Genomic DNA, 16,162 nt, shown 5'->3' with positions numbered 1-16,162 from the left:
CTAAATCTTCGTCAGCAAGCCATCTCAAAATGAGAGCCATCTCACGTGACCTTTAACTTTTTAAAAATCATTCATTCACACTGCAAGAAACAACAACAGCGAAGAAATTCTCAAAAGTATAAACTATTTATTTCATCAATGTTTTTGGAAAGTGTTTTGTGTGACGATCCTTCTGCAGGAATCTGGTGAGACTGCAATTTTCCAGGATTGAAGGTCATTTAAAGAGACCTGGCAGATAACAAAACAGTTAATTGGAACTACAATGTAGCCTGGCTTTGCGTTTTATAACATTGAGGGAAATGGACACAACAAGCACAAAAATTCAAGGTCCGTAAAACAAAAATGGATTATATTTCAGAGGCTTTGTCCTTATCCTGATCCTTTGACCTGTCCTGATCCTCCTCCTTGTGGAGTTTCTGGTGCAAGTCCTGTTGGAAGCTCCTGACATGGTAATGGTGAGCGATTGAGATTTGCAGAAGGTGACGGAAAGGTTGGCGAAGACGATGTGGATGGCCAGCGGTTGGAAAGCATCGCAGCCTGCAAACAAAGAGGAAAAAGCAGGGATGAACAGCTTGGAAATTGCAGACAATTTGCAAAAAGAAAATTATTGCACAACAATACATTGTCTTTGTTGGTCATTGCCCTGGTTAATTATAGAACACTATATCACATAGGAGTGCAATCAGTGGAAGATAAGCTATGGATAAAAGAGGCAAAATAAGCAAATCATTATTTTAAAAGATTAATTTGTATATTATGAACTGCCCCTTCTCAAAAAAGAAGAAAACGAGAGCAATGCGAATGTGTGCCAATATGCCTCCGCATAGTCCCTGCCCGTGACAATGGGTAGATAACCTCGTTCACTGCCCTAAAAAAAAGTATGGTTTAAATACCTTCAGCTGTTTTGAAGTGTCACATTTTTACCACAGGTCAGGTTTCACATCGATCGGTGAAGCGTTTTAGGAGAATGGATTTTTTTTTAACATCGGCTTTTAAGCCAATATGGCTGCCAAACCATGTGGCATATGACATCAAAAATGTGCACTCTGCATATGCATGGGTAGGGGATCACGTTTGTGAAGTTTTGTGTTGATCAGAAAAGGTTCGTTTTTCTATCCAAGATGGCTGCCAAACCACATGATCTACGACATTATCATTTTCAAATTATATGCAACAATAGTGTTAGATGACATTTCGCATTGATAGGGTAAGCGGTTTCAGAGATATAATTATTTAATATTTTCCTTCAATCCAATATGGCTGCCAAATCATGTGACCTATGATGTCATATATTTAATATTTCAATACAAATGGGTCAGAGATCATGTGCATGCAATTTCAGATTTTTAGGACAAGGCATTCAATTAAAACATCATGCTTTTGTCATCATCATGGTTATGTTCCCCATTTGGAGTACTTGACAATATGCCAAGTTTCAATTATTTCCATTCAACGGTTTCCTAGAACTAAGTTTTTTAAATTATTTGTGTTTAATCCAAGATGGCTGCCATACCACGTGACCTACGACGTTACAATTGTAATGAAATTGTGTCTAAGTTGAACCCAGGTGTTATTCGGCTTCTGTCCACTGCACGACAGTTATAAGAACTTAGACAGACAGCGCTACGATTATTCCTGTGACATTTATCGTGTGTAATGTTGTGCATACTGAGATGGTGCGTATTGCCCTTTGTTCCAGGCTTGCTTGTTCTAGTTTGCGAATCCATTTCTGAATGCTGAATATTGATATATTGCTTGTTGGTTTTCTTACAGGTATTGCTGGAGATAGATTCAGAATTAAACTCACAATCTCTGAGACAATGTTGTAACTCTGGTTTTTACAACAATTAATTCTGAATCCCTCTCTTGTCTTGAACGGGATCACCATGACTCATAAGCTGATACAAGTTCCAATCTTTGGAACGGATCCTCAGGCGCCGGATGCGTCTGCTCAGCTCATGCATTGGATGACTCTGCTGACCAGCTACGTGGAAGCGCAGGAGGGGCTCACAGATGTAACCAAGCTCGCGGTGCTCAACTCCCGTATAAATCACACAGTTTTCACGTACATATCCCAGTGCGGTACGTACGCCGCCGCCGCCGAGGAAGAATTGTGACGAATATACTTCAAGACTCGGAGCGTGGTCTGTACTCGATATCTGCTCGTGTCTCGGCGACAAGACCCATCGGAGACACTTGACCACTTTGTTCAGGAACTACGCCAATTAGTGAAGGACTGTACTACTGAAACACGGACACATGAACAAGTATGTGATGATTTAATGAGACATTCTTTTGATTCTGGGCTTCATTCACCTATCATAAGACAGAGATTACTTGAAGAAACGGATCTGATGCTGGAAAAAGCTCATGAATTATCGCTTGTGTACCAAGAAGCATAGGCCCAAGCTGAAGCGTACGAACGACCATACGTCACTGCGGGATTAGCCGGCGTGACACGACCGGAGAGAGCTACTGCGGAGCAAACGGATGCTGCACCTCCGCCGGAATCGGAGACAGCGGATACTCTCGAGGATCTCGACCCGAGTGTGACAATCGCCGCCGCTGCCGATCCCTCAGCCGGAAGTAACGCTAAGTGCTTCTTCTGCGGGAACCGGATTCATTTAAGGTCACAGTTTGTCCGGCAAAAGAAGCTACAAGTCATTCGTGTCCTCGAAAGGGACATTTTGCAAAGCTTTGTCACTCGTCACGGGGCCGGCGAACTCGCTCGACTTTGTCTGTGATTCTCTCTCCACCCGAGAGACAATCGGCGCCCCGTGCGGCCTTGATTGGGATCACCTCCCCGTGCAGCTCGCACGACCTTGACTAGGATCAACGCACCGACGAGACAATCGGCACCTCGCTCGGCTCGAACGCCCTTGACTGGGATCATCTCCCTGCGCAAGCCTCGCTCGGCTCGAACACCGTTGACCGGAATCCTTTCATCGCCCGAGCCACGTTCGGCTTTGGCTTCACGGTCGACGCTAGCTGGCGTCGGGTCCACGTGCGTGGCTCGAGTGCCCCCTCTGGACAACTCGACGACTACAGGGCCGCCTGGACTGCCCAGCGCTGTTATTCCACTTATGATTGAAGGGCAGAACGCAAATGCCTTAATCGACACGGGTTCTGCGGATAGCTATGTCGATTTACGACTCGTTCAGAAGCTTGGCTGGCCGACTCTCGGGACAACACGCAGAATTTTCATGGCTTCCCATGGGCTAAGGCTCCGCACTCGAGGGGAATGCCGACTGAAGCTTGTGATTAATGGCCGAATGTTTCCGGATGTGCACTTAATGGTCTTTCCAGCATTATGTGCGGAAGTGTTGCTGGGACATGATTTTCTCCGACGGCATGGGCATTTGGAAATGGAAGTTGGGGGTGCTGATACTCTTGCTGAGTGTGCTCTTGCAGGGATGGAAATTGAACCACTGTCGCTGTACACGCATGACTACTGACTGTACATGAGTTGCCTTTAAATCGCGATGCTATTCACGGGCTGACACGCAATTCATTACTGAGACGACTGCACGGCTATTAAAGGAGGGCATAATCGAACCTAGTCGATCGCCTTGGAGGGCCCAAGTTTTGGTGGTTCAGACCGAAATGCACTGCAAACGCATGGTAATCGACTATTCGCAGATGATTAATCGGTTTACACAATTGGACGCCTACCCACTCCCGGGAATGGATTCTCTGGTTCACCAGGTGGCACAGTACTCGGTATATAGTACTTTAGACCTCGGTAGCACGTATCATCAGATTCCAATCTCGGAGGTTGATCGCATCTACACCGGGTTTGAATCCGAACAGAGGTTGTACCAGTTCACCCGTCTGCATTTTGGGGTCACCAATGGGGTTATCCTGCTTCCAAAGGGCCATGGACTGCATCATTGCGAAGGAGAGCTTAAACGATGTCTTTGTTTATCTGGATAATCTCACGGTTTGTGGGTACGATCAAGCTCATCATGATGCTAACCTGAAGCGCTTCCTCGAGGTTGCGCACAAGTATCGCCTGACTGTGAACGAGGCTAAATGTCGCTATTCCGCTCAAACGATAGATCTCCTGGGGTACACCGTGACCCACGGCACTATCACTCCAGACAAGGAGCGACTGTGACCTTTGCTCGACATGGCCCCACCACTCGATCGTGCTTCTTTGAAGCGTGCTCTCGGGCTTTTTGCTCATTACTCAAAGTGGGTTCAAAATTTTTCTGAGAAGCTTCATCCCCATGTAGATTGCAAAGGGTTCCCCATGAATCACGCTGCTAAGGCCGCTTTCCATGGCCTGAAGTCCGACATAGCTGGCGCCGCTGTGTCGGCTATTGATGAAAACGAGTCCTTTGTTTTGGAAAGCGATGCATCGGATCACGCGATAGCTGCTACACTCTGTCAAGGGGGGGTGACCTGTGGCCTTCTTTTCAAGGACTCTCTCCTCCGCGGAACCAAGACACGCGTCTGTTGAAAAGAAGGCGTACGCAATCATTGAGCCTATCAGGTGCTGGCGGCCATATTTGCTTGGCAAATGTTTTGAGATCATTACGGATCAACAAAGTGTTGCCTTTATGTACGACACGCGCCATGCTCAGTGCATTAAGAATGAGAAAATCACTCGCTGGAGGATTGAGTTAGCCGATTTTTGTTACACTATCAGGTATCATCCAGGGCGGGATAATCTCGTAGCAGATGCATTATCACGGCCAGCGGTGTGTGCTAGTCTCACCTCCTTTGAGGATCTGCGTGTTCTTCATGACACATTGTGCCATCCCGGCGTGACGCGTTTAGCTCTATGTGCGCAGTCGTAATTTGCCCTACTCCATTGAGGATATTCGTCAGCTATGTCGCACTTGTTCCGTTTGTGCTGAACTCAAACCTCGCTTCTCCAACCCTCAGATGAGTACGCTGGTCCAGGCTACTCGGCTGTGGGAGCGATTGGCCATGGACTTCAAAGGGCCCCTGCTGCCTTCGTGTCTACCGTCTTGTCAAGGAATACCGGCTTCGGGTAGTTCTCGTTATCTTCTCACGATAGTTGATGAGTTCTCCAGATTTCCCTTTGCTTTCCCGTGCGGCTGTATCACCGCTGCCACGGTTATCTGGTGTCTGCGGGAATCGTTTTCAATTTTGGGAATCCGGCCTATGTGCACACTGATCGTGGAGCGGTGTTCTTGTCACAGTATGTGAGAGCATTCTTGCTCCAGTGTAATATCGCTTCGAGCTATACTACTCCGTATAGGCCACAGGCGAACGGACAGGTGGAACGATTTAATGGCATTATATGGAAAGCCGTTGCTCTGAGCCTTAAGTCCCGCGGACTGGGGTTGGACCGATGGACCTGGGTGGTACCCGGGGCGCTAAGCTCGATCAGGACTTTATTGAGCACCGCTACTAATCAAACTCTCCAGGACCGTATGTTTCGTTTTCCGCGTCGTTCTGGCGGTATTCGTCCTTTGCCGGGCTGGCTTGCTGAACCCGGAACGGCTTTCCTCAAACGCGCAGTTCGCTCAAGTAAATATTACCCCCTCGTTGACAAGGTTCGTATCCTCCAAGCCAACCCTGAGCATGCTCGAGTGCTGCTGCCAAATGGACGTGAGTCTAGTCTCGGTGCGCCATGCTGCCCCATGCAGGGATGCTGTTGGGCCGGCCTTCGGCCCGGCTAATCCGATGATAGAGAATCCACCGTCAACCCCACCACCACATACGCCCGATCCGGATGGCTTTGTGGAGCCACCGCCGTCACCCGAGTTAGGCGGTTATTCCGACGCGGGGGAATTCGGTCTTGAGGTCGAAGCTCCTGATGCCTATCGGACGCGTGCCGGAAGAGAAATTCGCCGCCCTGATCGCTAAGGCTGGGACTGACATGGACTGCTGCTAACTGATGTTTCTATGCTGTTATAGCTTGCTAGCTTGTTCTCCGCCACTAGGGGTAGTGTAGTTTTAACGCCGGGGAGAATGTAATGAAATTGTGTCGAAGTTGAACCCAGGTGTTATTCGGCTTGTGTCCACTGCGCGACAGTTATAAGAACTCAGACAGACAGCGCTACGATTATTCCTGTGACATTTATCTTTTGTAATGCTGTGCATACTTAGATGGTGCGTATTGCCCTTTGTTCCAGGCTTGCTTGTTCTAGTTTGCGAATCCATTTCTGAATGCTGAATATTGATATATTGCTTGTTGGTTTTCTTACAGGTATTGCTAGAGATAGATTCAGAATTAAACTCACAATCTCTGAGACAATGTTGTAACTCTGGTTTTTACAACAACAATTATATTATCATAAAAAAATATTCTGCATGGGTGTCACTCCTACCCTGAAAGTTTCGTCTCAATCAGACATGTGGTTGCTGAGGAAAAACGAGGAAAACTGAATAGTTGCGGTAACCAGCCGGGATCTTTGACTTAAGTCCAACTGAAACACGCTCGTATGTGGAAGGGGCGTGGGGGCAGCATCACGAGAGCACAAGCCACTACTGAACTCGCAGTTACTCTAAAGGAGGAACAGCAGAATATTTTGCCAAATATAAACCAAAATTTGTCACAAAAGGTTGGTGACAGCGATACCTGATTTATAAGTATGGAATTGGAGGTTGGTCATCGCTATTGGAAATATTAATACTGTCCAAATACTTTTAGTGATATGTTTATACTGCAAGTCTGAAGTTGTGCCCATGAGGGAAACTGCTCGACATCATTGTATTGTGTGTGAACTGAAGAAAAAATGAAGAAGAAAAAAAAATAATAATAAGTGAAGAAAAAAAATCAACTAAATTGTACCAACATACATACATTTTTTCTGTCTGCACCAAAAGTGCCAGCATGGAATAACAGCAACTGGATACTTATAGAAAAATGACTGACACGTACCGTTAACTTATTCTTTGTTTCATTCGAGACAGGCTGAGGTTCATGTGCAATTGGAGGAGAAACAATAGGTAAAGAATCAGACTGATGTGTCGATGGTCTGGCTTCTGGAAGGCTAACTGGAGATGTGAAGGATCGCGAACATGCAGCATCAGAAATTGATGCGCTTGAAGCCGGCCAGGGGCTATGCGAGAGTTGCAGGTTTGGGCCTGAGACAGGTCAAAATAGGTAGTAAAGAAGAAAGGAGGGGAGAGGTAGAGTTAAAATTCAATAACAGCCAATAACTATGAACTGCGAACTTTGTGCAATTATTATGTCACTTATTCATGCCCACAAAATTAATGTCGAGCCTGTCTATAAATTGCATACGTTTGCCTTAGCGTCACATGTAACAAATGACTTACGCTGACAGGTCCCTGTTACATGGCAATCTAACCTACTTAAAACACCGACCATACTACACTTACCACAGTCCAGCTATGGACGCCCCTCCCCTCCCCCCACATTTCACGTAACAATATATATATACAGTCACGTGAAAAAGTAAGTACACCCCATGTAAAGTTTTGACTTTTTCAACATATTTCAACATACAGCTAATTGATCTTCATTTCAACAATATTGATAGATAAAGGTGATATAATATAACAAATATCATGAAACATTTACATTTTGTAGTCCATTGTATAATTTAAATAAACATAAATGCAAATTTCGCATGTGGAAAAGGTAAGTAAAAAGTAAGTATATATATATATTGTTACGGATACAGAGTACGGCTATTCCCCTTAGCAAGAGGGGGGTTAATCCCCCTTTTATTTCCACTGGCCGTCTCCGCTCCTGAAGCCGCCCCGCTCCCTCCACGAGGCAGGTGGGCAACCTCGTTCGAGACCGCGGACAAGATGTTATTTGCCGAGCGGATTAGCAGCCCGCGGCTCGAACCATTAACAAAAACTAGACCCGATTCTAAACGTTGGCCAAATCGTGCCACAGGTGTTCAATGTGGAAACGTCTAAAGCGACTGAATGTGAAGAGGCAAAAGGGGTAAAGAAAGAACACAGGGATTTATTAATTATTTACACACAACCAAAGCAGAAAAGAAATGTAATTTACAGGGAAATGGAAGGATCAGAAGGACACAGAGCAATACTAGCTTAACTATTCAGGCTTACTTATACCCCAGGGACAAGACAAACAAAACAAACTCACGTACACAAAAGGATGGATGAGGGCAGGAACGAATGGCTGGCAGGGGAGGAAGGTTCAGCTGGACGCAGAACGGCCGGGCCGGGAGTGAGCAGCCGCCAACTCTCCACATTCCCGTTCGTACGGCGGCGTTGCTTCGCGGCCGCGGGTCGAACTGCCGTTAAAGCTCAACTCCTTCTCAACTCAGCTGCGGTGGATTCAGCTGCGGTGGACTCAGCTGCGGTGGATTCAGCTGCGGTGGACTGAGCTGCGGTGGATTCAGCTGCGGTGGACTCCTCACTCATCTGCTCGTGGGGGCTTCCTCGGTCATCTGCTCGTGGGGGCTTCCTCGGTCATCTGCTCCAACTGGACTGGACTCCAAATGGACTCTGGTGGGGGCTCCGCGTGATGGGTTATATAACCACGCCCTAGAATCTTCTTGAACCTCTCTCTCTCCGCCCTCTCAGGCAAAACCCCTCATGCTTGGTTGGTTGATCGGGGCTGGCTCACTCCTCCTTCTCATGACGAGGTGGAGACACGCCTTTCTTCTCCGAGCTGACCGCGTGCGTAATGGAGTTTTGAGTGAAGAAAACCGCCCAATACAACGGTGGCGAACGCCGCAGAAAACCGCCCAATGCAACGGTGGCGAACGCCGCAGAAAACCGCCCAATGTTACTGGCACTTTGAAGAGATGATTTGGGGGAAAGTTGAAAAGGGAACTATCTTATTCGAGTCGGTGCAATGCAGAGTCAACTAATGGGAAACAGAGCCTTAAACTAACATAGAATAAGGAAATAACTATTTAGAAGGGTATATGATTTTCTACGTGCATGCGATGGACTAACTAAGGGGACGACCTTTGACCTTTACAATTAACGGAGGTATTTACAAGAAATCATTACTAGAGGGTGATTTTACAACAATTACAGGATTCTCAAATCCGCAACACTGCACCCTCATCCTCCAGGTACGTCCCGGGCCTATAAAACTTAACTTAGTGTGGCACGTAGGTGTAATTCCCTCTACAATTAACCTGACCCTGAGTGTGACAGTTTTAAAACACAAATAAGTATGTCCCTCTGCTGCATTGCACCCTGTCTAACAGATTCACGCCCACAGGATAACCGAATTGCGGAATTGTTCACAAACTACACATGTACAGTGGGGAGCATTATTTACAAGTGACGTTACTTTGATTATTTACAAAACTAACCCAGGACCTGTGATCTTTCTTTGGGGGGGGGGGGGGGGGGGGGACAGCATGCACTGCATCGACGCACCAGCACAAATAAAGAGCACCAAAGCACCACTCACCAAAACGCACCGGAGTGCACAGTCAACATAGTTATTTAAAAAAAAAAACCCCTGTTGGTGGTCTTCTTCTTCGGCTCGCTCTGCTGGCCATTGTTCTTCCTGATGTTGTCTTTCTTCATGTTCTTCTTGTTGGCGGCCTATTTGCAATAATAATAAAAAGCACAGAACATGTCCACTTTTTTTTATTTATGGCCCACAGGGGCCGACTATGGGTGGTTCACCTGTGGGCTTTGTGCCACCTCACCGAGGTCCGCAAGCAAGATCTTCCTCTGGCCAACCTGGCCGGTCCCAGCAGAGGGGCCATGCCACAAAACCGGTGGTCCATAAGTGGTGCTCAGCCACAGACATGTGGTCCATAAGTGGTGCTCAGCCACAGACATGTGGTCCATAAGTGGTGCGTGGATGCAGGCAGCTGGTTGCGAGGATTCGGGCACACCGACGCGGCCCCCCCGCACGCTCCCCTCAGTGCCCAGAGAGCACGGTCCTCGGTTGGGGAAGGAAGACAGAGATGACAGGTTAGCGAGGGGTAAGGGCGCAAGGGTACACATCAACACAGGTAATGCAGAACAAGGTGCGCACGGAGAGCGAAGTGAGAAAGCTCATCCCTACCGTACGTCACCCCCCCCCAGTTACCTACTCCACCCTTGCCCTTACCCATATTTACAACAATCTACACATTACACTACAATTTACAAATCCGTCGCTACCGCCTCGTCCTCCCCATATTTCCCCTAATACCAAATTCGTCACAATCCCATTGTCTAAAATTTGCCATCACCAATTCATCATCAATCCTCATAAGGAGGGAGAGATGGAACATCAGCACAATGTCACACCCACGTCATGATGCGTCTCACATTCCAAACATTTGCACAAAAATAATAAAAACATGGCATGGTGTGGAGTTCTGTCACCTCAGGTGAGTGGATGTAGATGGTGCGAGGAGATTTCAATCCTATCTACCTTCTAAATGACATTAACACACTTTACACTACCCGGGGTCTTTCCCTGCCAATCCGTTGGCCATCTTACACTCTATGCGGTTTTAAGAACCAAATTCCCATTGACCAAACTGTGGTGCTTCTTCAATTTGGGGTCTCACTCCCCCGGTTCAACTCCCTGTGCCTTTGCACAATTTCAGGACTGGGTCGTGTGGCTCTCCCAGCAGGTCTACCCACCTGCACACCTCCACCACTGCAGTTGCCTCTGAGTTTACCTGCTCCTACCTAACCTATCTAACTGGGGAAGGCCCTCTCTGACACTTACCCCCCTCGGTGCCCTCTCTGGCATTGGGCTACCCGGGTCCGTCCTTTGGATCCTCGGGCCCCATCCACAACAACTCTACCGGCTCCCAGAGCCCACCTGCGGCCTCACCTGGCCGACATCCAAACAGTGATGGAGTGCCCATTTAACTACACACACTAACAGGCCACACGCCCAGCCATTTCCACGTCACTAATGCACCCATCCAAACACCATTCTTCCACCATGCACCACAGATGCCAATATCCAACCACAATTTACCTACTCCCTCGACCTAACTCTTAAACTACCCTCCCCGGGTATTTGTGATAGGGGTCCACTTTTCCCCCATTCACACCTTCGCACCATCCACTCCACTCCACAGTTTCCACCATAATCCCTCCACACCATCCATTCCATACTCCATGTATTCCATCATACTCCCTCCACACCATCCATTCCATACTCCATGTATTCCATACCAGCTATTCCACACAACCATTCTCCATACACCTGTTCCTTACTTGCACACCTGTGCTCACACCTGGTGCTTCCTGCACCCTCCTTCCTCCCAGGCTTCTTCAATCATTCAATACAATGCACAACCACAATTGTTCCTCATACACTGCTCCATACACTTCCATGCTCAATACAATCCACAATCACCATTACTCACTCATACACTGCTCCATACACGTTCGATTCTCAAACACACGGCATCATCTGCTCTACCTGGTTTCCTTCTAACTTGGTGCTACCCGTCTTCCCTTTAAACTAAGCACATCCCACGTCGTTATCATCCATTCTAACCTCTCTATGTCCCCGACTACCTGTCCAATGTCGCTACTTACCTCTACCGTTACCTATGGTCATCTCTAGGTCCCGAAACATTATCCTAACCCTCCCTCGGCGAGCTTACACTGCCATAAACCCCATAAAACTATAGCTCATGTGCCCCCATTGATGTGAGGGATGGCAGAGTTGCCATCCCACCACATTGGGCATGTCCCACTATCACCCCCCAGTCCTCTGACACTACGAGCCCCCTTCGCAAGAGGTACTGGGTCCTGCCTCGGCATCTAGAGCCGAGGCGATCCACGTGGGCGCCTGCTCACGGGCATAAGGTCTTATCCGGTCGGCATGGACGATCCGAGGGAGGGCCCGTGGCCCCATTTTGATCATTACGACCACGTCGCAGACTTGCGACAGGACGACTCCCGGGTCTTGCCAGGGGGAGGTGAGTTTTGGGCACCTACCCTTCCGCCTCCGGGGATTAAAGAACCAAATCTTCATCCCCGGAGCGTACTGACTCCCCTGGCTCCGGTGGTCATACCTGCGCTTCATCTTGGCCCCGGCCAGATGGAGCTGGCAGCGGGCGAAGGCATGGACCCTCTCCATGCCTTCCTCCAGGTGACGCGCGAACCCTCCCTTGGCGGTGTATCTGTGGTCTCTGGCACGGGACCGCATAGCAAGTCGGCCGGAGCCTGCAACTCCCGCCCATACATAAGCAACGCTGGACTGCATGCGGTGGCCCCATGCTGGCTGGTTCGGTAGGCCAATAAGTACGGGAGATGTTCGTCCCAGTCATCCTGACGGGTGGTGGTGAACAATGCCAGTTGTTGGATCAATGTTCGATTGAATCTTTCCACTATCCCGTCAGATTGTGGCCGCAAGGGCGTGGTCCGTGTTTTCCGAATTGACAGGAGTCTGCACACATCTTTTAGCAATTGGCTCTCAAAATTTCGTCCCTGATCGGTGTGCAGCTCCTGTGGAATCCCGTGCCGACATACAAATCCTTCCACGAAGGCCTGCGCTACAACCCCGGCTTCTTGGTTGGGGAGGGCGTAGGCCTCCGGCCACTTGGTGAAATAGTCCATCACAACAAGGATGTACTTATTACCTTGGCGGGTGCGGGGCAGTGGTCCTAGAATATCCATAGCCACCCGCTCAAGGGGGGCCCCCACCTGGTGTAATTGAAGGGGGGCCCTCATCCTCCGTGCTGGTCCCTTTTTGGCAGAACAGGTGTCGCATCTCCGACACCAGTCCTGTATGTCGCGCCCCATATTAACCCAATAGAACCTCCGGCGGACCCGAGATGTAGTCTTTGTCCTGCCCAAATGGCCGCCGGAGCGGGTACCATGCATCTGTTGTAATATGACATTCTTAAATTTGTCAGGGACTATCACCAGCCAGGAAGTTCTCTCAGAGGGAACCTCCACCCACTTGCGATATAAGATGTTATCCTTCAATTCCGGGGTCTGCCACTGAGACCAATACGCCTTCGTTTGCGCCCCGAGGGGGGTGACCTCTTCCCCCTTTGGTCTTTGCCCCAATTTGACCCATTTGAACACCGGTCCCAGGACGGGATCCTCCTGCTGGGCCGTGCTCCATGCCAAAGTTCCGAATTCTTCATCTGCGGTTAGTGGCAAAATTGGCCCTTTCACCCGGGTTGCCCGGACGACGAGAATCGGGGCAGAATCGCCCAATTGCTCCCTCTCCTCGTGTCTCGCACAAAATTTACAGTTTTCCCCCAGACAAGAACGCCGAGAGAGTGCGTCAGCATTACCATGGGCCTTCCCGGCCCTATGGGTCACATTAAAATCGTACTGCTGCAACGTTTCCAACCACCTTGCAATTTTGCCCTCCGGTTCCTTGAACCGAAGGAGCCATTGCAAGGAGGAATGGTCAGTTCAAACCAAAAATTTCCGCCCAATGGTTCATGGCAGCCAGCATAGCCAATAATTCCTTGCGGGTTACGCAATAATTTCGTTCGGGCCTACTTAAGGCCCGACTATAATAACCAATCACTCTCTCCACGCCCTCCTGTGTCTGAGACAAAACTGCGCCCAATCCTTCTTGGCTTGCATCCGTGTCCAGGGTAAATGTCCCGTCACTAGTGGGGTAAGCTAGAAGGGGTGCGGATGTCAAACACCCCTTCAATTTTAGGAAGGCCTCTTGGCACTCCCTTGTCCAATTAAATCGCGTCCCCTTCTCCGTAAGCCGGTGGAGGGGACGGGCCAACTCCGCAAATTTCACCACAAAACACCGGTAGTAGGAGCAGAGTCCCAAAAATCCCCGCACCTCCTTGATGGTGCATGGTGCGGGCCACTCCTCTACCGCTGTAATTTTGCCTGGGTCCGTTTTACCCCCTCTCGGCCGATAACATGACATAGATAGGCCACCTCTCTTGCAAACAAGGTGCACTTACTCGGGCTCAGCTTCAACCCTGCCTGTCTGAGGCACCCGAACACCTGGTCCAAATTAGCTAAAGCCTGGGGGAATGTCTTGGCATGTACTAGGACGTCATCCAGGTATACCAGGCATGATTGCCATGGCATGCCGCCTAGTACATGTTCCATAAATCGCTCAAAGGTGGTGGGGGCGTTACACAAACCAAACGGCATCACAGTGAACCGATACAGCCCCTTACCTGTGGAAAATGCCATTTTCTCCTTCCCTGTCCTATCCATCTCCACCTGCCAATACCCACTCTTGAGGTCCAAAGTTGAGAACCAATTTGAGCCCGCAACGGCATCGAGGGTGTCATCAATTCTTGGCAGGGGATATGAGTCCTTGAGTGTCACGTTGTTTAGCTGGCGATAGTCCACGCAGAACCGCGTGGTCCCATCTTTCTTTTTAACCAGCACAACGGGTGACATCCAGGGACTTCCCGAGGGCTCGATGACGCCTGCATCGAGCATCTTTTCAACCTGCTCGTCAGCTTCCGCCCTCTTGCTCCAAGGGAGCCGTCGGGCAGGCTGACGAATAGGCCGGGCCTCACCGGTGTGGATCTGATGTTTCACCAGGCCCGTACGTCCAATATCCTCGGGGGACAAGGAGAAGATATGCAAATGGGATCCAACCAGTTTGTGTAAGGCCTCCCTCTGGGTACCTCCCAACTCTACGCTACTACGATTTACCATCTCGCAAATGGGATCGGGCCTATTCCTATTACTTATTGAAGGCTCCCCCTGGGGCCGGCTCGGCTGGATGTTCTCGCCCCTCACTGACGCGACTTCTCTAACTGGGGTGCAGCCAGCTACCTTCGTGCTCCTCACTATAGTGCGCGGTTCAGTACTAATATTAATTACTCAAACGACCACCACTGGCCCGTCCGTTTTTACAAGGGTGCGGCCCACGATTAAACCAGGTATGGATCGCGCTGCCACCGGTTCGACCAGGCCGCAGGACTCCTCCCAGGTCGGGCGAGCTGACCATCGGGCCGACACTATGGCCTCGGCCCCCGGAGGGATGGTCACGTCCTCAGGAGCCTCCAGCTCCACCCTTTCGGCCGTGCTCACCCCCTCCAATGGTAGCTCTTCCACTCCCACTTGCAAGATCCCCCGGCACAAGTCGATTTTACAACCGCTGGCAGTCAACAAATCCAACCCTATTAAGCATGGGTCGCACACCTCCGCCACCCAAACCTCCATCTCCCTCTTTACCGATCCCAACTTGAGGGTCACAAAACCACGCCCTATGATCGGAGCCGTTGCCCCGGTAGCCAGCTGCAAACTATGATTTTCCAGACGCTGGATTTTATCCCAGCCGTCTGCACTCGAATTAAGGATCACGGGGCTGATGATCGTGGCGCTGGCTCTCGTGTCCACAACGGCGTCTACCCCCACGCCGGCAATTTTGCATCGAATTGTCAAACTACCTGTTCCAATTTGGCCACAATGAATGACCTGTCGCGTCAATGAGGGCTCTTCTCCATCCCCTACTGCCGAACACCGCCCTGCATGCCCGGCACGTTCTAGTTTCCCGGGCTCTGGCGGGGGGGGGGGGGGGGGGGGGGGTGTCTGAGGTCGGCTAGGCCGATCGATACGGGGCGGAGTTGAGGGCATCGGCTGGCGGGGACCGTCCCGGCGCGGAGCTCGACACTCCAACGCACGGTGACCCAGCCGAGCACAATTATAGCACCTCACCTGGTAAGGTGCTTGCCTCCGGTATTCCAAATTCCCACCCCTGAATGTCCGAATTGGTGTACTTTGTCGTGGACTACCGGGTGCCACCGCTGGGGCCGCCTGCCATGGTCCAGGTCCCGCCAGGCGCCGATCCACCAGCCTCCGGACCATGCTCTCCAGGCCAGGGCCCCCTTTGGGGGCAGGGCCCCTAGGGGGGCCGCCACCCATCACGGGCCCTACCTGACGCACCGCCACTGCGTAGCGCTCGCCTCCTTGGGCCAGCGGCCTCGCTGCTTCCCAACGGGCTGCAGCGTCGGCTGCCTGGCTCATGGTCTGCGGGGGCCACATGGCGAGCTGTTGTCGGAGCTCCAGATCCGGAAGAGCCTGGATAAAGTGATCCAGCGCCAGGCTTCCCTGGGAACTCGCTGCCATGTCCGCGTGTGCGATTGACTGCGCGGCGAATGTCATGGGCAAGTTCCCCGATGGTCTCCTGGGGCTTGAGTTTTCGCTGGGCAAGCTGAGCTTTAACAAGCTCGCTTTGCTGTTCAATGTCGAAACGATTAATTAAGGCCGCACGGAGAGCTGGCAGGGTGAGAGCACCCGGTGGTAAAGCTGTCAGCACCTCTGCCGCCGCACCACGCAGTGCTCCCACAAGGTG

The 16,162-nt window shown here is 50.3% G+C and overlaps 1 protein-coding gene across 2 annotated transcripts in view; it reads right to left on the bottom strand.

Annotated features, from left to right (window-relative positions):
- Positions 1-107: 107 nt before the first annotated feature.
- Positions 108-16,162, bottom strand: part of LOC137412890 (calcineurin-binding protein cabin-1) — a 180,766-nt gene continuing 164,711 nt past the window's right edge. For both annotated transcript variants that reach the window (XM_068098225.2, XM_068098230.2), the window contains 2 exons: positions 6,860-7,065; positions 108-537 (listed from right to left, as the gene is read on the bottom strand). In XM_068098225.2, coding sequence (XP_067954326.2) covers positions 370-537; positions 6,860-7,065 — 374 coding nt within the window. In that variant the 3' untranslated portion in view covers positions 108-369. The remainder of the gene's footprint in view (positions 538-6,859; positions 7,066-16,162) is intronic.

The sequence above is a fragment of the Myxine glutinosa genome, chromosome 1 (assembly GCF_964187855.1).
Source record: "Myxine glutinosa chromosome 1, kmMyxGlut1.1, whole genome shotgun sequence".
NCBI classification, from domain to species: Eukaryota; Metazoa; Chordata; class Myxini; order Myxiniformes; family Myxinidae; genus Myxine; species Myxine glutinosa.
This window is presented reverse-complemented; position numbering and strand designations above follow the sequence as displayed.